General features: G+C 43.6%; 1 protein-coding gene across 5 annotated transcripts in view; it reads left to right on the top strand.

Annotated features, from left to right (window-relative positions):
• The window catches only part of CNTN3 (contactin 3), a 264,229-nt gene that overhangs the window by 202,608 nt on the left and 41,425 nt on the right, over positions 1-20,196 (top strand). For all 5 annotated transcript variants that reach the window (XM_073351137.1, XM_073351139.1, XM_073351135.1 and 2 more), the window contains one exon: positions 1,167-1,317. In XM_073351137.1, the coding sequence (XP_073207238.1) occupies positions 1,167-1,317 (151 nt within the window). The remainder of the gene's footprint in view (positions 1-1,166; positions 1,318-20,196) is intronic.

Below are 20,196 nucleotides of genomic sequence, written 5' to 3'. Positions count from 1 at the left end.
CACAGTGCTGAGGAGTTTACTCACCTGGTTCTAAAGGATTTGCTGGAAACAGCCACCATATTTACAGCCCAGTCATTCACTGCTTTAAACCGAGGAGACGGAGACAAATTATTAATTAGGGGGAGAGCAGAGACAAAGGCTTGGATGCAAGCCCAAAGATTAAAACTAATCACACGATCTGGAAGCCACGTTGGCTCAGCACATTAGTCAGTAACACTGACCTTCTGCATCCGGACTCCACTATTTCCAGGAGATAAATGTCATTTCAAAGCAATAAGCTGGTTGTATGTGCTACTTTCCTTGATCGTCGGGATAAGGGTCTGTCATTTTATGGTTCAGGTGGTCTGTGCTCATTTTAAAAACAAATGACAGTCACTTACTAGAATGAAATACTGAACACTGCAAAGTGTCATGGGGAATTCAAATGCTTTCATGCTTTTTACTTTTAAGGCGAGGGAGAGTGATTTGGAAAATTAATTGGAATGAGACCTATGTAAAAATGTATGTTTTCTGAAAACAAACTAGTTCCCTTCCAATGATAAGGTTCATAGTCAATCACTGAACCCAGCCTCAGCTTCCTAAAAATTGGATTTCCATTTAAAGTTCAGTGATTAGCATTGTTCTATGTCATGCCCATTTATTGAACTGTTAATTAATATGGAATATACTTCTACAGTCCAAGTGGTTTCATAATCCCAAGGCCCAGACTAGTGATCTGACACAAGACGAGGAGTCAGGAAATTCTTTGAGTTCTAATACAGGTCCTGGTGTTGAGTCCAAGTGATCTTGGGAAAATCCCTTCAGTCCAGATTCATCAAAGCTCTTGAGCATATACTTAAAGTTATGCATGTTCTTAAACACGACCAACTTCAGTAGGACTTAACCATATGTTTAAGTCCCAGTTAAGTCAGTGGGACCTTAAACCCATGCTTAAACCTCAGCATGTGCTTAAGTGCTTTGCAGAATCAAGGCCTTAACTTTTGTGTCCCAGTACCTCAAGTTGTAAAAAAGAGAAATAATACAGGAGTACTGTTTGAATTAACTGCTTAATTGATGTTTGTAAATACACTTAGAAGCTGAGAAGTGCCATATAAATGCTCAGTAGTAGTATCATTAATAGAATGTCAACCAATTTTATTTCACTGTTAACATTCCCTCTGTTTTAGCTTCTGCTCCAGATTTCTCCAAGAACCCAATGAAGAAACTGATTCAGGTTCAGATAGGCAGCACAGTAAATTTTGAGTGCAAGCCAAAAGCTTCCCCTAAGGCAATTTGCTCCTGGAAGAAGGGAGGCGAGCTGCTACAGGAAAATGAAAGGTATTATATCAATAATGGTGTATTTGTTTTAATCTTACAAATTAAAAGATTATTTGTTTATAACCTGCAAATTCCTTTTTAAGGACAGCTAAGTAATGGTATCACTTTCAAATCCAAACAGTAACTGGGCAGAATCTTATCTAATATCTGTCTAGGTTTTAATAATTGATAATAACAATATCTAGCTTTTATATAGCCTTTATACCGTGTTTATTGCCATTCTATCTGAGAATATTCTGCTCTGGGATACAAGCATGCAGCTTTCATTGAAGTCAGTGGGCCAACTTCTGCTCTCTGTTTCACAGGAGTAATGGAGAACGGACTTTGGCCCAGGGCAGTGGCACCTTGGCAAGTCTATGTGAGACTTGGAAATGTACTGTAATTACAAAACCTGTAATATAACATGCAAATATTTGGACTTGCAAAATCTTTTAGACAAAATCTCTCACAAGTGGAGGGTAAGAAAAGAGGTTTGGGGTGAGAAACATAAAGTAGTGTAACAGTGAGAATTTGGCTCAGAAACAAAAAACAGGAATAAATGGTCAATTTTCATCATGGCAAAAGGTTAATAGTTAACAGTGGGGTAGCCTTGGGTCCTGCACTTAAGACAGCTGTTGTTTAACGTATTTATTAATGATCTGGAAAAGGGAGTGACCAGCATGGTTCAAATTTGCAGATGACACAAAATTAGGTTAGTCCATTTTACTCCAGAAGGAGCTAATAAAGCTAGGCAGCTGGGTTGAACAGTGGCAGATGAAAATCACTGTTAAGTAATGCAGGCTAATACACATTGGAACAGAAAACTCGAATTGCTCATACACAATGTTGTAAATTTTAACTATAACCACTTAGGGAAAAGATGAGGACATCACTGTTTACAGCTCAATGAAAAAAATCTGCTCAACGTGCACCATCCATCAAAAGAAAAAAACCCCACAGAATTATGATGTGTAAAGAATGCGATATAAAATATTACAATGCTGTTACATAAACTGATGTTGTTCCCTTACCATGAATACTGTGTTCAGTTCTGATCACCTTTTCATAAAAATATACGCAGAAATAGAAGTGGATGAGAGATGGCTGATGAAAATGATTAGAAGCATGGAAAGGCTTTCATATGAGCAGAGACTGAAAAGATTAGGACTGCTTGATTTAGAGAAGAGCTAAACAAAATGGGTCAGAATAGAAGTAGATGACATAATGAATGGTGAGCAGAGGATTATCAGGCACTTCTGTATACCCTTTCTCATAATATAATGAAATTGAAAAGCAATAAATGGAAAACCAATAAAAGGAAATACTTTATTAACACAGCACATGACGAGCCTGTGGAGCTCCCTGCCACAGAATATCATTGAGATCAAGCAGATTTCAAATAAAAATTAGGGGTGCAATTTTTTCAGAAGCTTTTAACGTTGACCTAACTCCGCTCCCCTTGAAGTCCATGGTAATTTGCTTCAAGGGCGACAGAGTAAGGCCAATGCTAAATGCTTTGAAAAATCCCATTGTATCATAAACGTCTAATGAGAACATCCACAGTTACCTTTTTTTATCCTATCTAATGCATAAAGAATGTGAACCCTCATGCTTTTGGGCAGAAACCAACTAATGAATGGAGTTTCCCCGGGGGCAGGTAATTCCATAATGTCCTTATGGCATCCTTTTCACAAGCAGCTGGCACTGGTCATGGTTGAGGGTAGGATACTGGACTGGATGGAGCACTGGTCTGATCCGGTGTGGCAGTTCTTATGTAAACGTCCCTGTTTCCTGAAGACAGAATTTAGCCTTAATTAGGAGTTATATTTGACTCAGTGATAGAGGTCCAGTCTGTCTGTCATAGTGTAGGGGAGACAGAGCCCTCACCTATGTTTGCCCTTTAATCCTTTGATGGGTGTGGAGAGAGTTGAAATATAGTTATGGAATTTTAAGTTTTCAAGGTCTCTCACCACTCCCATGCCATCCCTGCTGAATGAGTAATTAAAGAGGCAGCATTTTCTCACTGTGTGACAAGTGGCTCTGCTTACTACATTCAGACTTAACAGAGTCAAGAACCATCAGTCTAGAAGCAACAGACACTCTTGTAAATGCTTGATGTCTAACTAGTTTAGCAGGATGCACTGAAATATTCCAGAGACCAGATACATTTCCTGAACAAACTATCTTCCTGCTTTACATATTTCAACCTCTCCTGTTAAAACCGAATATTGCATTCTTTTATTGGACTCCCACAGCATTGAGATACTCAGAATTGTTCATGCATGTGCTGAATTCCATGTGCACATAATCTGCATTTAAAAAAAAAGTCTGAAAAAATGTACACAGTTGTTTTACATATATAAATTAGTACATGGGCTTAAATTTACCACTGACATAAATGAATGAATTTTGCCCAGTTATAACAGCATTGAATATGGCCTGGTGTTCTCAAAGTGTTGTGAAGTCTAAATGCTGGGTATTAATAATAATTAGTTCAGGAGTGGTACTATTACTATTGTAAATACAGGATGAATAAATATAACTGACTGTAAATGAAAAATGGAACAAAAGCATGTCCAAAACAATAAGAAAAATCACTGTGCCCCCTTGTACAAGATTATACAGAAACCAAATGATTAACAATAAGCAGTGCCAGCTAAGTAACTAAATGTGGGGCAGGGGGAGGGAGTTTTTATACTTTCTTGGTGACAGCTTTGTGGTTCATTTATACTTTGCTAAGAAAATAGACTGCTTCCTACAATAGTTAAATAAAGGCCCCACCTAAGAACAGGTATTCAAAAATTGTCAGATCAGTTTGCATTTGCCAGATCTTTTATGTGTTCAGTTAAAAATCGCACATGCTTAGTGGTTCAGTTCCACTGACTCAGAGCACGGGAAAATGCAGCTCTTTCTACCCTGGAAGAGTAGATGCAGAGGTACATTTGCTTTGTGTTTCTTAAGCCTTGGGGGAGCACTGCTGTCCTCAGCATTCTCCCTTACACCTCACCATTTGCGTATAGCAGGTGCCCCAAGATGTGATCACAGGCAGGAAGAAAACCTTTGTGGGACACTTAGTGACAAGCAGAAAGAGTTCTGGGCTGGCTGAGAGCCATGAAAAAGGGTGGGCTGCAGAACGAGTTTGTTGTAACGTTCTGGCATCAAATGTCCTCGATCAAGTGAGGGAGGGGATGTGACTGTCAGTGGAGGTGCACTTGAGAGGCCTTAGATGAGCATAGGGAAGCTGTGCTGATGGCTTTGATTTTATGGGGTGGTTCAGAATGCTGATTCTAATTTCTTGTACGTATGCGTCCAGGGAACCTTGTTTACTGTGTTAGGTTTTGCAGAGCTTAACTTGCTGCTGGCAAGGTATTCTAGTTCAGGAGAAAATCACATGGTCTTATTCCTGTAAAACTTTGCTAGTACTGTCACGTTTTTGTTGGGAAATTAATTTAAATATTTTTAAACCCAGAAAATTGAGCAAGGTGTTTCATAGTTATTTTGTGGATGTGGCTCAGAGATGTTACCTTTATTATTTGTTACATACATCAAACTCGAGATGGACCAGAACCAAAAACCCAACACCCATGAGCTTTGAAGAGTCAGCAGCTTTTTGGTCTGTGCAATTCTCACTCCTCTCTTTACATCAAACACTGTTCTTACTTGTGGTCAAGTCTAAACATTGACAGGTGTAGGAGTATGGCATGATGTTGAGCGCACACCCTTACACAGCTTTGTACAGCCCCATACGTTTGCTTAGCTGGCTGCACACCCACCTGGGATCATGATCTCCTTTCAAATCAGTCTCTTTTCTTGTTGCTTATGCTTTCCACATGCAATTTCCCATCATCTCGAAATGTCACAGCATCTCATTGTCCTGTGAGTTTGTAACGTCGTACCTCAATATCCACCAAAATTTGCGAGGTCCCCTTCATAATTTGGCGTATTTCAACTATTGCATGTTTTCTATACCTCCTTCTTGCTCATTTTTGTAAAGCACAGCTTTGCATGCACAAACTCAGGGCCTGATACTGTTCTTGTGAGAAAAAGTCCCATTGATTTTATTGAGGAAAAAAGACCAGGCCTGTATTGAACATACAAAATGTCCCATCACCAAAAAATATATTGTGTACAAAGTACTGCCTGCCTAGATTTATGCACCTACTTGAAAACACAAATCATGGCTCTTAGATGTGAAAACTGATTTCAGCTGTAGCCCAGGGTATCTACAACTTCATTTTTGACAGCATGCTCTAAATGGCTTACAGAATAAATGTAATAACAAGCCAATAACCCTGGATTAATCTAATGAACTTGCCTTCAGAGTAGAGTGGAATTGTGAATCTTTGCAGGAGACACTCTAGTTCATTACTGTCTCCTGTGAATAATTGCAATTCAGGAATCTATTGCAATTCATGAAAGGGTTATCACTATATACAAATTGCAGTTCAGAAAAGGTTTCCAATTAGTGGAAATTTTTTTCATTCACTCTCTTCAAATGAAGAAGTCTATATTAAAACAAACAAGCAAAAAAGATGATGCTAATATCAGGACTAGATTCTGCTCTTTGCCAAGCTGGTGAACATAGGGGAGGCAGGCAGGACAAGCCAACCTGGATTTTGGGCCCAGGTCTGGTGCAGAGTGCAGCCCTTGTTCTTCAAATATGCTCCACTAGTGCATGTTGGGAGAGGAAAGAGAAGGTGGGAAGCAGGCAGAGCTTTAGCTGTGTCCCCATCCATATCTCCCTACTGGCCAAATTAGTTGGTAAGGTACAAGCTGGTAAGTAAGCTGGATCCTTCCCAGGGATGCAGTACACTATTTTCCCTTCCTGAAACTGCTTGGGAGGCTGGGAGCAACTATACACTACCCCTCTACATGGTGCTGAGTGTAAAGGCTCATTATAACCCCATATTGGTAAATAGGGCAACTAATCCTTCCACCCTCATCAGAACCTTATCCATATTAATTTCAGTGGGTCTTATGGAAAGAGGGCCGCTCAGCTTGACTGCAGGTGGCAGAACCTTGCGTGGTGTTAAACATATATTGGACTAAATTCTATTCTGTTACACTGGGGTAAATCTGGAGTGACGTGTTTAGAGTGAATATGTTTTAATAAAGCTTATACTTGAATAATCAAAAAATACGCTGATAGTGTTTCAAAGTGTTCTCAGAATTTTGTGGTTTAATAATTTATATTTCTTTGGATGTTGTAGCCACATTCCTTTTCTAAACATGTGAGATTTTCACTTTGATGTCATCGTTGCTTATATTTTTTGAATATTTTTGAATATTTGTTGCTGCATTTTCAGCTCATGGGAGATTTGGAGAACAACTCGTAGGTTTAATTGAAATAGCTAAAAATGTCTTGGAGAAAAAGCATACAATTTAAAAATGAATTAATATCTTCTGTACCAAAAAACCACTCAAAATGCGTGGAAAAAATAAATTCCTGTCAGCCTCTAAAAAAGTGTCCCTTTTTAGAGTGACTTGAATAAGGAATGCAGGGCCTTGGCATGCTGGATTGAGAAAAGTGTTCAAGGCACAGGGCTCTGCATGGAAAATGGATCAGGATGGGATGGGAAGAATTAAATGAATTGAGTCATTGAGTCTGGCATTATTGCCAGAGCAGAGGGGTTAGTGGAAGACCTATTCTGACAGATAGGTGGCAGTAAAGCTGTGAGGGATAGTGAAGGCAAATTTGAGCAGTTCCAAATTGATAAAGTGCCTAAATGGGATCCCGTGGTGGGATCAGAAGAGGAGTGTGATACCTAGTAGTGATCCTGGCATTTAAACCTCATACTCCTTTCCCTTTTTAAAGTGAAGTGTTCCTTTGCTGTAAGTGATGTAATCTTTTTAAGGGTTGCACAATGAGTTGCACAATGGGCATAAAAATTTTGATCTTGTTCTCATTTAAGTCAATAGCAAGACTCCTATTGACTTCAGTGGTGCAGAATCAGGCCCTAGGAGAGGAGGAGTCTGGTTGATTTTGTGGTTATCTGGTATAACAGCAGCCAAGCTCTGTCTCTTGCCAATTATCTCATGTTACAAGCAATGTTGCCAATTCGTGTGATTTTTATCGCAAGTCTTGTGATGTGTGGTGTTAACTGGAGAAGTTGGACGGTCCAAACCATTTGGTGGCACTTTGTACAAATTGTGCAATTTGACGTCAGTTAGGTCTTCCAGTGAGAACTCCTGCAGTGGGTGACAAAATCACCTTACTCTATACATTTGGTACGGGACAACTTTGGTGACAAGGCCTGTAAAAACTTCCTTAGAGATTGTTTTATCAGCAGTTCAGTCATAAAGCAATAGACTTGGCCGCTTTGATTCAAAGTTAAACATAGTTACAAATAAAAAGTCTGGCTCTTCTTTCGGTTGCATTGGAGCCGCTTCAACTGACCATGGGCAGATCAGTGCCCTGCCTCTAGTCTGGGGGAGGGGGAAAGAGCCAGAAGGGAACAGAAATAGCTAGAGTCTAAGGCCTAGATTCCCAAAGTAATGTAGGTGCCTTACACTGAGTCCCAGTTTTAGGCTCTACTACAATTCACAGAATTCTCCCTGAATCCTGTAGGTGCCTAAATTCACTTGGCACCTAATTTTTTTGGTGGTAAAATGTTCCCTTGGGGCCTATGTTTCTGTTTCTGGGCATGCACTGTGCTGCCTCACTCTAGGCATTCGGGAAGACAAATGTTTGCCGGAGAGAAAGAGAGAGTGAGCACAAGAATGAGAATGACTTTACAGCCTCATGGTTAAAGCACTCACCAGAATGTGAGAGACCCAGGGTCCAGCCCCCTGCACCAGTGACTATTTAATTGTTTATCCATAGTGGAACTGCTTCAAGAGGAGAGACTGAGGGAGCCCCACATCAGACTATTCCATAACCCAGTGGTTAGAGCACTCATCTGAGAGATAGCTTGTCCTTATTTAAATCCCTTCTCCCCCTCAGGTGGCAGGTGGACTTGAACTGGGGGGCTTCTACATCCCAGGTACCTGAAACACCAGTCTAAAAGTTATGAGGGAGGTCCACTCCTCCCCTTTCCCCTACTTTCTTGCAAAAAACCCATTGGGTGCCTAACTCCAAAGAAGGTTCACAACTGAGAATTGGTAACAGAGGTAGGTGACTCCCCGCAGCCTGGTGTTAGGCATCCGTCTCCATGAGAGAGGCTGGGCCTAGCACGCACCCCTCTCATTGGCATCTCCCATTGGCTAGGTTAGGTGGCTCCCCGTTCAGTGTGCTGGCTTTTGTCAATTGCAATCTAAGGAGCATCTCTCTCCCCATACATTGTATAGGGAGTCTAAGTCCCTAACTGAGGCTTTATGAATCACATTCAGTTCCTGTGATTTTCTAGGTGCCTAAAACTTAGGCCTTGTGACACTCAGCATCATGAAGCCTATGTTTCTTTGTGAATCTAAGTATAAGAGAATAGTAGTGAAAAATTATTTTCACCCACAAGTCTTCCAAATAAAATAGACACAGCATAATGCTGGTAGAGTTCCCATGGAATAAGAAACTGTCTTCATATGTTCTTGGTCCATCCCCAGATGAAAGGCTTCTACTCAGATGTTAGAAAACTCATGCAAGTTACTCCAGATTTACACTCTTGCTTTCCACCCATCCCACTCGCCACTCCACCCCCCAGGAATCCGATCATTCTGGAAAATACCATGAATTGTTGAATTTTTAAAATGATAAATAACCATTTGAAATGTTAGTGACTGCTGCCAATAAATGGCTACAAAAAATTCTCTCTAAAGAAATGTAGTCAATCAGAATAAAAGAAGAGAAATGGATTGATTTACTGTCTCTATTAGATTAACAACTGAACTATCCGGGAAGCAGTGACTCTGAAACAGACTTGGGGTCATGGTGAATAATCAGCTGAACATGAGCTCCCAGTGCAATGTTATGGCTAAAAGGTCTAATGCGATCCTTGGATATATATAAACAGGAAAACCGAGTAAGAATAGGGAGATTACATTTCAGAAGTATTTGGCGCTGTTGTGACCACTGCTGGAATACTGTGTCCAGGTCTGGTGTTCCCAGATTCTTAGGATCATTCTAGAATCAGTACTACTTGCTGGTTCTAAGCCTCTGGCTTCACTGTTTATTGCAAACTTTGATTTATCTTTTGATTGGGAAAGTGTTAATATTGGTGGCTTCAAGGGGGAAAAGAGCAGAGTAATAACAGTAAACAAATGTATCTTTTTCAAGGGCTTGCTCATGTCGATTCCATTCTAGGTGTCTGCGCACGGTCATCAGAGATTTTTGCTTAGCGGTATCTGTAGGGCCAGCTGTGGTGCCTCCTTGAGTGCCACGCTTGTGCGCTGGTATATCAGGCACCACTTGCCCTACGCCCTCTCGCTTCCTTCTTACCGCCCATGGTGGTTAGTCGGAGCGCCTTTCCTTGCATTGCAAGGGCTAGAGGTTTTGTCTCTTCTGACTTCGAGCCTTAGGGCCTTGTAAATAGCTTTAGTAGTTAGTGTTAGGTAGTTAAGTGTAGTTAGAAGTTTGAGTCCCAACAGGGACTTTGCCCCAGGCAGGGCATGCCCTGGTCTCCAGGGTTTAAGCCCTGTGCAGACTGTAACAGACCTATGCCTGTAAGGGACCCCCACAGCAGCTGCCTTAAGTGCTTGAGGGAATCACATGTGAGGGACAAGTGTCATATTTGTAAAAGTTTTTGACCCAGGACTCAGAAAGAGCAGAATATTCATTTGCAGGCTCTCCTCATGGAGGCTGCCCTTCATCTGGCTTCTGAGCCATCCCGCCAAGACTTGCCTATTATCTCGGCCTCAGTGTGCAGCGCATCCCCGGCACCACTCCCCATCGCCAGTGCCCAAAAAGAAGAAAAAGAAGCATGGTCCCCTGCACCGAGCAAGAAGGGCCGTGGGACATTGGGCAAAGGACCCAGTTCAAGCCGCCCAGCCACTCTGGAGCCACGTACACGTGCTTCCCCGGTCGGGGCCCTTAGCGCTTTAAAGAATCCATCACTGACTCCCAGAAGTGGTAGGGGACCCAAACTCCTGGCGGCATCAACACCATCCCAAGCTCCCCCGGTGCCAAGAGAGCAGAGGCCTCTTCTCGCACTGCCAGTACGACATGTGCCGCAGGAAACGTCAAAGGCTTCCCACAAGGGCAAGCCAGCAGCTAAGACCCCTCAGGGGGCAGTAGAGCACTGCCAATCCCCCAAGAAAAGGCAGCGCTCTCCTCCACACCACAGATATCCACAGTTGCAGCCCAGATCCCCTGGGGTTCGCCCTTGATCACCGGCACCATGATTGCAGTCCCTGCTGTCTTGACACGGATTGCGTAAGGGGAGGCACCAGTCTCCATATTGCTGGCACTGTTTGCCCTCCCACCGGTTGTCCTCTTGGCGCAGCTCTCAGTCACCCACCCCGGGGGAGTGCTCCCTGTCACGACTCCAGTCCCTCCAGGCCCGGCACCAGCCCCTTCCATACCGGCAACGATCCGCTCACTCCAGGCACTGGTCTCCGGCGGTGACAGTCAGCAGGCAGACTCAGGCAGCGACGGCCCCTCCGTGGTCACTGGAAGGGGATCCCTCCAACACATAAGGGCGGTTCAGCTCCTCACCCGGACTCCACTAGCATGATTGGGCTCCTGTGGCCGCATCAACATCGACAGCACCACCTTGGCAGCATAGTCAGAGGCCAGCGCAGTGGCCGGATTGGAGCACATGGGGCATGCTGGTCATGGCAGTGCCACCTTCACACTGCTCATCTGCCACTGCCTTGGAGGAATGGTTGGCGGCACCGATGGCACAGGGCTCTGTGCATGAGGCGCGCTCGGACGTCGTGGTAGAAGAGACTGCACCCACCCCTAAACCTCCCTCCCCTGTGGGGGACGATGCCCCAAGGCCTCCCGCACTGGTACAGTTGTTGTTGTCTTCGTCCCTGGACAAGGTAGTCGCAGGACCCTCGGGGGCCAGCCCTTCTGATGACTTTAAAGAACACCAGGCCCTGCTTCAACAGGTGGCCGAGAACTTGGGCCTAGAGGTGGAGGAGATGGCCAAACAGGCAGACACCTTGTTCAACATCCTCTCATCCTCTACCCTGATCCGTGTTGCATGACCAAGGCATGACTGGGTCTTCAAAATTGCCAAAGCCCTCCAGCAAACCCCGTCTTCCATCCCTCCCACCTCGAAAAGCGCCGAAAAGAAGTACTTTGTCCTGGCCGAAGGGTTCGAGTACCTTTATACCCACTCACCTCTGGTCTCGCTTGTTGTCTCTGCAGCCAACGAACAAGACAAGCAGGGGCACTCCAGGTCAACTCCCAGAAATAAAGAGGGCAAAAGACTGAACCTTTTTGGGAGAAAAATGTATTCCACTCCCAGCCTGCAATTCCGGGTGGTGAACCATCAGGCGGTCTTGGGCAAGTACAATACCGCTGCGGTGTATTACATCAACAGGCAGAGCAGTGCCAGGGCTTCAGCCCTTGGTCAAGAAGCTCTTCGCCTTTGGGATTTTTGTGTGTGGCATGCCATTCATCTGATAGCCGCGCACCTGCCTGGAACCAGGAATGTCCTGGCGGATCACCTCAGCAGGACTTTCTCCTCTCGCCATGAGTGGGCACTCCATCCAGAGGTGGTCAGCATAATCTTCCAGAGGAGATGGACTCTCCAGGTGGACTTGTTCGCATCCAGGCAGAACAGAAAATGCCACATGTTCTGTTCAATTCAGGAAATGGACAGAGGCTCCCTTTCAGACGCCTTTCTCGTTCCATGGTCGGGGGCGCTGACATATGCCTTCCCGCCAGTGCCACTGATTCGCAGAGTCCTTGTGAAGATCAGGCAAGACAGGGCGAAAGTTACCCTAATAGCCCCCGCATGGCCTCGCCAGCACTGGTTCGGCACATTGCTGAGCCTTTCGGTAGCCGTCCCGCTTCAGCTGCCCCTCTGGCCAGATCTGCTCTTGCAGATCTATGGCAGCCTTTTGCATCAGAACCTGGTAGCGGTGCACTTGACAGCTTGGCTACTGCATGGCTGAGCGCGGACGAACGGGCATGCTTGGCCCATGTCCAGCAGGTCTTGTTGGGTAGCAGGAAACCCTGCACCAGAGCGACTTACCTGGCCAAATAGCAAAGATTCACATGCTGGGCCTCAGAATGGCATATTCAGGCCGAGCAGGCCCACTACAGAAGATCCTGGATTATCTGCTGCACCTCAGACTCCAAGGTTTGTCCCTGTCATCGACCAAGGTCCACCTGGCTGCTATCTCACCTTTTCCATCCTGTGTTCCAAGGCAGGTCAGTCTTCTCTCACGACATGATGGCACAGTTTTTGAAAGATCTGGAGCATCTCTACCCACACGTCTGGGATCCCATTCCCCTCCCTCCCCTCCCCCCCCGGGACCTGAATCTCATGCTGTTGAGGCTCATGGGTTCTCCATTTGAGCATCTGACTTCTTGCTCTCTCCTGATACTATCCTGGAAGGTTTTATTCCTGGTCACGCTAATGTCGGCCCGCAGGGTGTCCGAGATCAGGGTGCTTACTTCAGAGCCGCCATATACGGTCTTCTACAGGGATAAGGTCCAGCTGCGACTGCACCCAGCATTTCTGCCCGAGGTCATTCCCCAGTTTCATACTGGCCAGGACATATACTTTCCTGTCTTCTTTCCAAAGCCTCATGCATCAGGTGAGGAGCACAGGCTACAAACCCTGGACGTCAGGAGGGCGCTGGCCTTCTACATGTATAGAATAAGGTTGTGACGTAAGTAGACGCAGTTATTCATTGTGGTGGCAGACAGAATGAAAGGTTGTCCAATGTCTGCTCAGTGGATTTCGTCCTGGATCACGGCCTGCATACACTACTGCTATGAGCTGGCGAAAGTGCTTTCACCGGTCATTGTGACAGCACACTCGGCTAGGGCACAAGTGTCATCAGCGGTCTTCCTGGCACAGGTACCAATCCAAGAGATCTGTAGAGCCGCTACGTGGTCGACCGTCCACACATTCGTGCCTCATTATGTGCTCACCCGGCAAGCTCGAGACGACGTTGGCTTTGGCAGAGCAGTGCTGCAAGCTGCAAGACCGTGAACTCCAAGCCCACCTCCATTGATACTGCTTGTGAGTCACCTCGAATGGAATCAACATGAGCAAGCACTCGAAGAAGAAAAAACGGTTACCCACCTTTTCATAACTGTTCTTTGAGATGTTTTGCTCATGTCCATTCCAGTGCCTGCCCTCCTTGCCCCTCTGTGGGAGTTGTCAGTAAGAAGGAAATGAGAAGGGTGTAGGGCTGGTGGTGTCTGATATACAGACGCATAAGCATGGCACTCAAGGGGGTGCCACAGTTGGCCCTCTGGATACCATTAAGGCAAAAATCTCCGACAACCGTGCATGTGGACACACACACATACCTTGAAAGGAATGGACATGAGCAAACCATCTCAAAGAACAACAGTCGCGAAAAATATGGGTAACTGTTTTTTTTTCTCCAGATATTTCTAGGCTTCTCCAGACTAGAAGAAGGGGATTAAAAACCACACAAATAAAAGCTGTATATTGTGAGTGTTGCCTTTACTGGAACTGGCTGATACATTTAATTTTCCCTGCTATACGTAGTCTCATGAAAGATGCTAAAAGTTGGGTCTTACAATTGTGATGTGGTATCAAATTAAGGAAAATAAGATAATTGTTGATAAAAAGTTGAATGAATCTGATGGGGATCAGTGACTGGATTCATCTTGAGTAAAATTTGAATTAAGTAACTTTTATCTATGTTTGGTCTATGGTTTGAAACTCTGTGTGATCTGGAAAGGTAATGTATTTGCATTTACTTACCAGGACATAGATTCATAGATTCATAGATATTTAGGCCAGAAGGGACCATTATGATCATCTAGTCTGACCTCCTGCACAATGCAGGCCACAGAATTTCACCCACCACTCCTAAAAAAGACCTCACACCTATATCTGTGCTATTGAAGTCCTCAAATTGTAGTTTGAAGACCTCAAGGAGCAGAGAATCCTCCAGCAAGTGACCCGTGCCCCATGCTACAGAGGAAGGCGAAAAACCTCCAGGGCCTTCCAATCTGCCCTGGAGGAAAATTCCTTCCCGACCCCAAATATGGCGATCAGCTAAACCCTGAGCATATGGGCAAGATTCATCAGCCAGATACTACAGAAAATTCTTTCCCGGGTAACTTGGATCTTACCCCATCTAAAAACCCATCACAGGCCATTGGGCCTATTTACCAAGGCATCAATATGAATTTAATGATGCTAGCTTTCCGGTTGAATAATCTGCTTCAATTTAGCTGGAACTTGACTGATATATAAAAATCGGTGTTGACCTAGTTTCCTACTGATCCTTTGTGTTGAAGTGTTGTGTACTAGGGAAGTAATACATTTGTGTTTATTGTCATGTCAATAGGGGTCTAATTTTGTTGCTTTTTTGCTGAATAATCTAATAAATACAAAAAAGCAGTTGGGATTTAGCTTTGTTGTTATTTTAGTAATAAAACATTGTGATCTGAAGAGTAACAAGCTTGTTCACTTACTGTCTCATTATTGGGTCCTGGTTTCATGCTACAGTCCTGTCTGGGACTGAATAAACATAGGGTCCCCAGTAGCAAATGCTGAGGTAGGATCAGGGCTTTAATCATGTGTGTTTATGCAGGGGGGAGGGTGGTGTTCTAGTGAATAATTAGATCTAATTTAACTTGAATTCGATGGGTAAAATATGCAATTTATACCTAGTTTTATGGTATGGGTCAGATTCCCTGAGCAAGCCACACTGGTCCTAGGGGAGAGGTGGGTGAACACAAAAGTGGCTTCAGCTGGTGCTGAGGACCCCTATCGACTTAATCCTGGACATAGTTTATTTTTGAGCAGCCTGGTGAGATAGAAATGCCCTGGCCCTAGATGCTTTCTGCCAGGAATGCCTCCAGTGCCAAAGGCTGGAAATGCTGTTGTCAGAGCTGCTATAAGAACTCCATGCTACTCAGGGATTACACAGGGGGAATCCTCAGATGGATGAATCAACAGGCTTTAGAGATGGGTTGTGTTGCCATACCCCTGGTCAGGTAGAGGATCAGGCCCTATGTGTTGAATTCTTATTTGCTGTAATGAAATTCTCATGCGTGATTAGCAACCTGATTTTTATCAAATGGATACTGAACTACTTAGGGTGTCTTGAGGAGTTGGTGATGAGCTTATATTTATTGCACTGTCCATTATTGTCCTGACCTGATTATTATTTTATTGAAACCCTTTAAGTTATACCTATTGTGCCATACTGGGGCACAATCCAGACTAATGAGTAGCTGTGTTACCTCTGCCCTGCAACCTGTCATGCCCTTCACAACGCCTTGTTGCTGTAGCCTACAACCTGGACTGCTCACAAACAGCCTTCAGCATGTAAGTCACCCCCAGCTATGACTGTGTTATTGCAGCCAGCCAGCGAGCCACACCTTGGCTCTTGCCAGCCTTGGTTATGCTGCAGAGTGACCCCAAGACACTCCCTGTCCCAGATCTTCCCCAGAAATGTATGTCCTGTACTGCCCAGCCCTTTCCTGGACAATACAAATGTATTAAGTGTGCTGTTCCTTTAAGGGAATTACAAAATACATCTTAAAAAGAAAAGGAGTACTTGTGGCACCTTAGAGACTAACATTTATTTGAGCATAAGCTTTCATGTGCTACAGCTCACTTCATCGGATACATTCAGTGGAAAATACAGTGGGGAGATTTATATACACAGAGAACATGAAACAATGGGTGTTACCGTACACAGTGTAAGGAGAGTGATCACTTAAGATGAGCTAATACCAGCAGGAGAGCGGGGGGGGAGGGGAGGGCGGGAGAAAACCTTTTGTAGTGATAATCAAGGTGGGCCATTTCCAGCAGTTCACAAGAACGTCTGAGGAACAGTGAGGGAGGGGGGGAATAAACATGGGGAAATAGTTTTACTTTGTGTAATGACCCATCCACTCCCAATCTCTATTCAAGCCTAAGTTAATTGTATCCAGTTTTCAAATTAATTCCAATTCAGCAGTCTCTCGTTGGAGTCTGTTTTTGACGTTTTTTTGTTGAAGAATTGTCACTTTTAGGTCTGTAATCGAGTGACCAGAGAGATTGAAGTGTTCTCCGACTGGTTTTTGAATGTTATAATTCTTGACGTCTGATTTGTGGCCATTTATTCTTTTATGTAGAGACTGTCCAATTTGACCAATGTGCATGGCAGTGGGGCATTGCTGGCACATGATGGCATATATGGTAGATGTGCAGGTGAATGCATCTGAATGCATCCGATGAAGTGAGCTGTAGCTCACGAAAGCTTATGCTCAAATAAATTTGTTAGTCTCTAAGGTGTCACAAGTACTCCTTTTCTTTTTGCGAATACAGACTAACACAGCTGCTACTCTGAAACCTGTCAAAACACATCTTATTATTTTAAATAGTTATCCAGACACTTCAACTTAAACACATTGGATTAGCTAAAATAATAAAACAAGTTCATGAACTGCACAGAGATAGTACAAGTAATGAGGCATAAAATGGTTACAAGAAAAATCAAGATAAAATGCTTATTGGTGCCTAACTTAACAAACGATATTAGATTCAAAACAAAGATTTCCTATCACATGCTTTCAATTGTCTCAGGGCCGGTCTACACTTAAAACGCTGCATCAGCACAACTGACCCTATGCAACTGTGCCATTGTAGCACTTAAGTGAAGGTACTCCTACACTGACAGGAGAGCCTCTCCCATTGGTGTAGCTAATCCACCTCTGTGAGAAGCTCTCCCATCAACATGGCACTGTCCACATGGTGGGGGGGAGGGGGTTAGGTCGTTATAACTATGTTGCTCAGGGGGGTAGATTTTTCATACTCCTGAGTGATGTAGTCATACTAATATAGGTCTGTTGTGTAGACCTGGCCTCACTGACCAAACTCTTTGGGTTAGGACCCCTCCCCCAGAGTTCGATGGCTGCTTCCTTTTTCTTTTTGGATGCAGAGAATGTGATGGGCAAGGAGAGAAAGAGGGATCTCTTGCAATGTCTGCCCCCTCTTATAGTCCTTTCCCCCCTTTGAGAAGTATTTCCAGCTGGGAGCAAGGTGACAGGCAGTCTGTGCAGAAGGAAACTCCATGTTGTTTCTTTGCTAAGATATAGATTTTTGCCCCAGCCCCTTTTCCTGCCAAAGAATGGCCCTTTAGCAGGTAATGGTCCATCAGCCTTTTTTACCCCTCTGCAGATGCACTGCTGTAAGATCTCCTGTGTAGCCGCTCTATGCCTGCAGGAGACGAGAAGTTGTTGAGACCAGGAACTTAGCAAGATTTAAAAACAGATTGGACCCTTATGTGAATATCGAGAGTTATCATGATGAATTTTGGAAGGGATCTTTAACCTCATGCTTCAGGGCTTAAGCCAGTCTCTAACTACTAGAGATCAGGATGACAACTAATGTTGGGGATAAATCACTAAGGGTTTCTTATACCTTTATCTGAAGCCTCTGGAGAGACAATAATGAACTATGTGGACTGATCCAGTGTGGTAATTCCTGTGTTCCCATCCTACCTTCCTATCCCCTGACTTATTGCCATATTTTCCCATACAAAGCCATGCCTCAGATTGTCTCATAAAGGGCATGGGCTGGCAGCTATGCATTTTCTCCTTCCTTCCCTGGTACTTGGAGGAGAGATTACTATCAAAGAGCCATTTCTTCTATATCTATGGAGGTGGAAAGAGCTGTCATTTTTGTTTTTGTAAAAAAAAAAATTACCCCTAATATTTTAACACCTTGGGCTTGATTATCAGTGAGACCTCAACTTAGCCTCCAGTTGTGACTGTGCAAGCTTGCACGCATATATACAAGTGTGCGCATTTTGACTGCACTCTTTCCTGTACACTTGCAAAGGCAGAATGTTAATGCACCAAAAGTGCATGTGCAGATATTTGAAAATGGAATCTAGTCTCTGAAAATTAGGATCAAGCCTTTCTCTATTGTGCTGTATTGAAATATACTATAAATATGTGGAACACTAGAAAGCAGTCTCATTTTTATGTATTACAGCTAATAAGTACAACAAGGAGTCCGGTGGCACCTTAAAGACTAACAGATTTATATGACCATAAGCTTTCATGGGTAAAAACCGCACTAAACTGTAAGATTACCCATGAAAGCTTCTGCTCAAATAAATCTGTTAGTCTTTAAGGTGCCACCGAACTCTTTGTTGTTTTTGTGGATACAGACTAACACGGCTACCCCCTGATACCTGAAGCTAATAAGTAGAAATCTAGGTCACTTCTTGAAAGCCAGCCTGCTGGAAAGATATTTGCTTTGTTAGAAAGTGTAGATTTCTCTCTCTCTCTCTCTCTCTCTCTCTCTCTCTGTGAGAGACATAAACATATATATATATGTTTATATATATATATATATATATGTTTATATTGTCTAGAATTACATGGAGATGGTGGTGGAGGTTAGCAGATACTTCAGGGTCTGTTCTCTTCATCAGCTGAGCTGTATCTGCTACCTTAGTCATTGAAAAAGTAAAGAGCTCGGTTTTTAATTTACCAATAAAGATTTTATTTTGACAATACAGTTTTTCAAGAATTGATTTGTTTAATTCTGAAAAATAATGTGATTCTTAAATATATCCAGTTTTAATAAGCTTGTTCCTTCATTATTTCAGACAAGCTTGACTTGCAAATAGCTCAAAGCACTCTAAATGTCATTTGTTTTAATTAAGCAATAGAGATTTTTTTTTTTACACCCTGATCCAATTTTCTCTTTTGCTTGATCTAAGGCCTTGTCAACACTGGATTTTTTTGCACTGGGATATCTACATCTACCCCTTGTGTAGAAGACACAGATTGTTATAGAGTCTAACAGTTCAGTAGATTGCTTCTAACCATGATTGAGAACATTCTCATAACACATTCTCTTGAAGTGCTTATAACTATCTATAAAACCAATGAATCATGTCTGTAACATGCTTAAAATCTATTAATTATGTATTAACCCTTAATAAGTATGTATGTGCCATATAATATAAAGTGTGACCAAAAGGAACTAGTAATGGTGCAGCTCACTCCAGTTTCACACCAAGTTAAGCCACACTAGTGCAAATAGCTTTTTACCCAGGAGCAGTACATACCACTGAAGGTTTGCAGCTATATTGGGGTAGCTGTCCCAATCATAGGCACTGACTCCATGGGTGCTCTGGGGCTGGAGCACCCATGGGAAAAAAATAGTGTGTGCTCAGCACCCACCTTTTACAGCTGTTTGGTGGCACCCCAATTAGCTGATTGGGGGTGCCGCCAAAGAGCTGATCGGGGGCACCGCCAAATAGCTGATGGGGGGCTCAGGAAGGGATTGGGGGAGGGCAGAGAGTGGCAAGTGGGCGGGGGCCTCAGGGAGGGGGTGAATTCGGGGTGGGAAGAGGCAGAGCGAAGGCAGGGCCTTGGGGAAGCGGCGGAGTGGGGCAGGTCCCCCAGGGTGGAGTGGGAGTTGGAGCACCCCTGGGCAAAAGTAAAAGTCGGCATCCATGGTCCCAATCCACCTCCCCTACACACAAATATGTAGTCAAGCACTACGTGATTTCAAGAATCTAAATATATTTGTGATACTGCTTTTGCCAGATAAAGTGTTCTGAATCTAAGTGAACATCTTAAAAATCCAAATTTGTTTAATATATGCTTTCTCCTTCTCTTTAAAATCCTCTTATTATATCCCCCTCTACACATCTTTTTACAAATTAATAAGTTATTTTTCTCTTTCCCATTTTTGTTGACATTTTTTCTGATCCTAATTTTGTTTTTAGACTACATCGGTCTGTCCACTAGTATTTTGGATTCTGTTTGTACGCTCTGTAAAGGGTTATGTAAGGATTTAAATGGAAGGGATTTGTAAATAATACGGAAATATCATTTGCATACTG

The sequence above is a fragment of the Lepidochelys kempii genome, chromosome 7 (assembly GCF_965140265.1).
Source record: "Lepidochelys kempii isolate rLepKem1 chromosome 7, rLepKem1.hap2, whole genome shotgun sequence".
Classification (NCBI taxonomy): domain Eukaryota; kingdom Metazoa; phylum Chordata; order Testudines; family Cheloniidae; genus Lepidochelys; species Lepidochelys kempii.
This window is presented reverse-complemented; position numbering and strand designations above follow the sequence as displayed.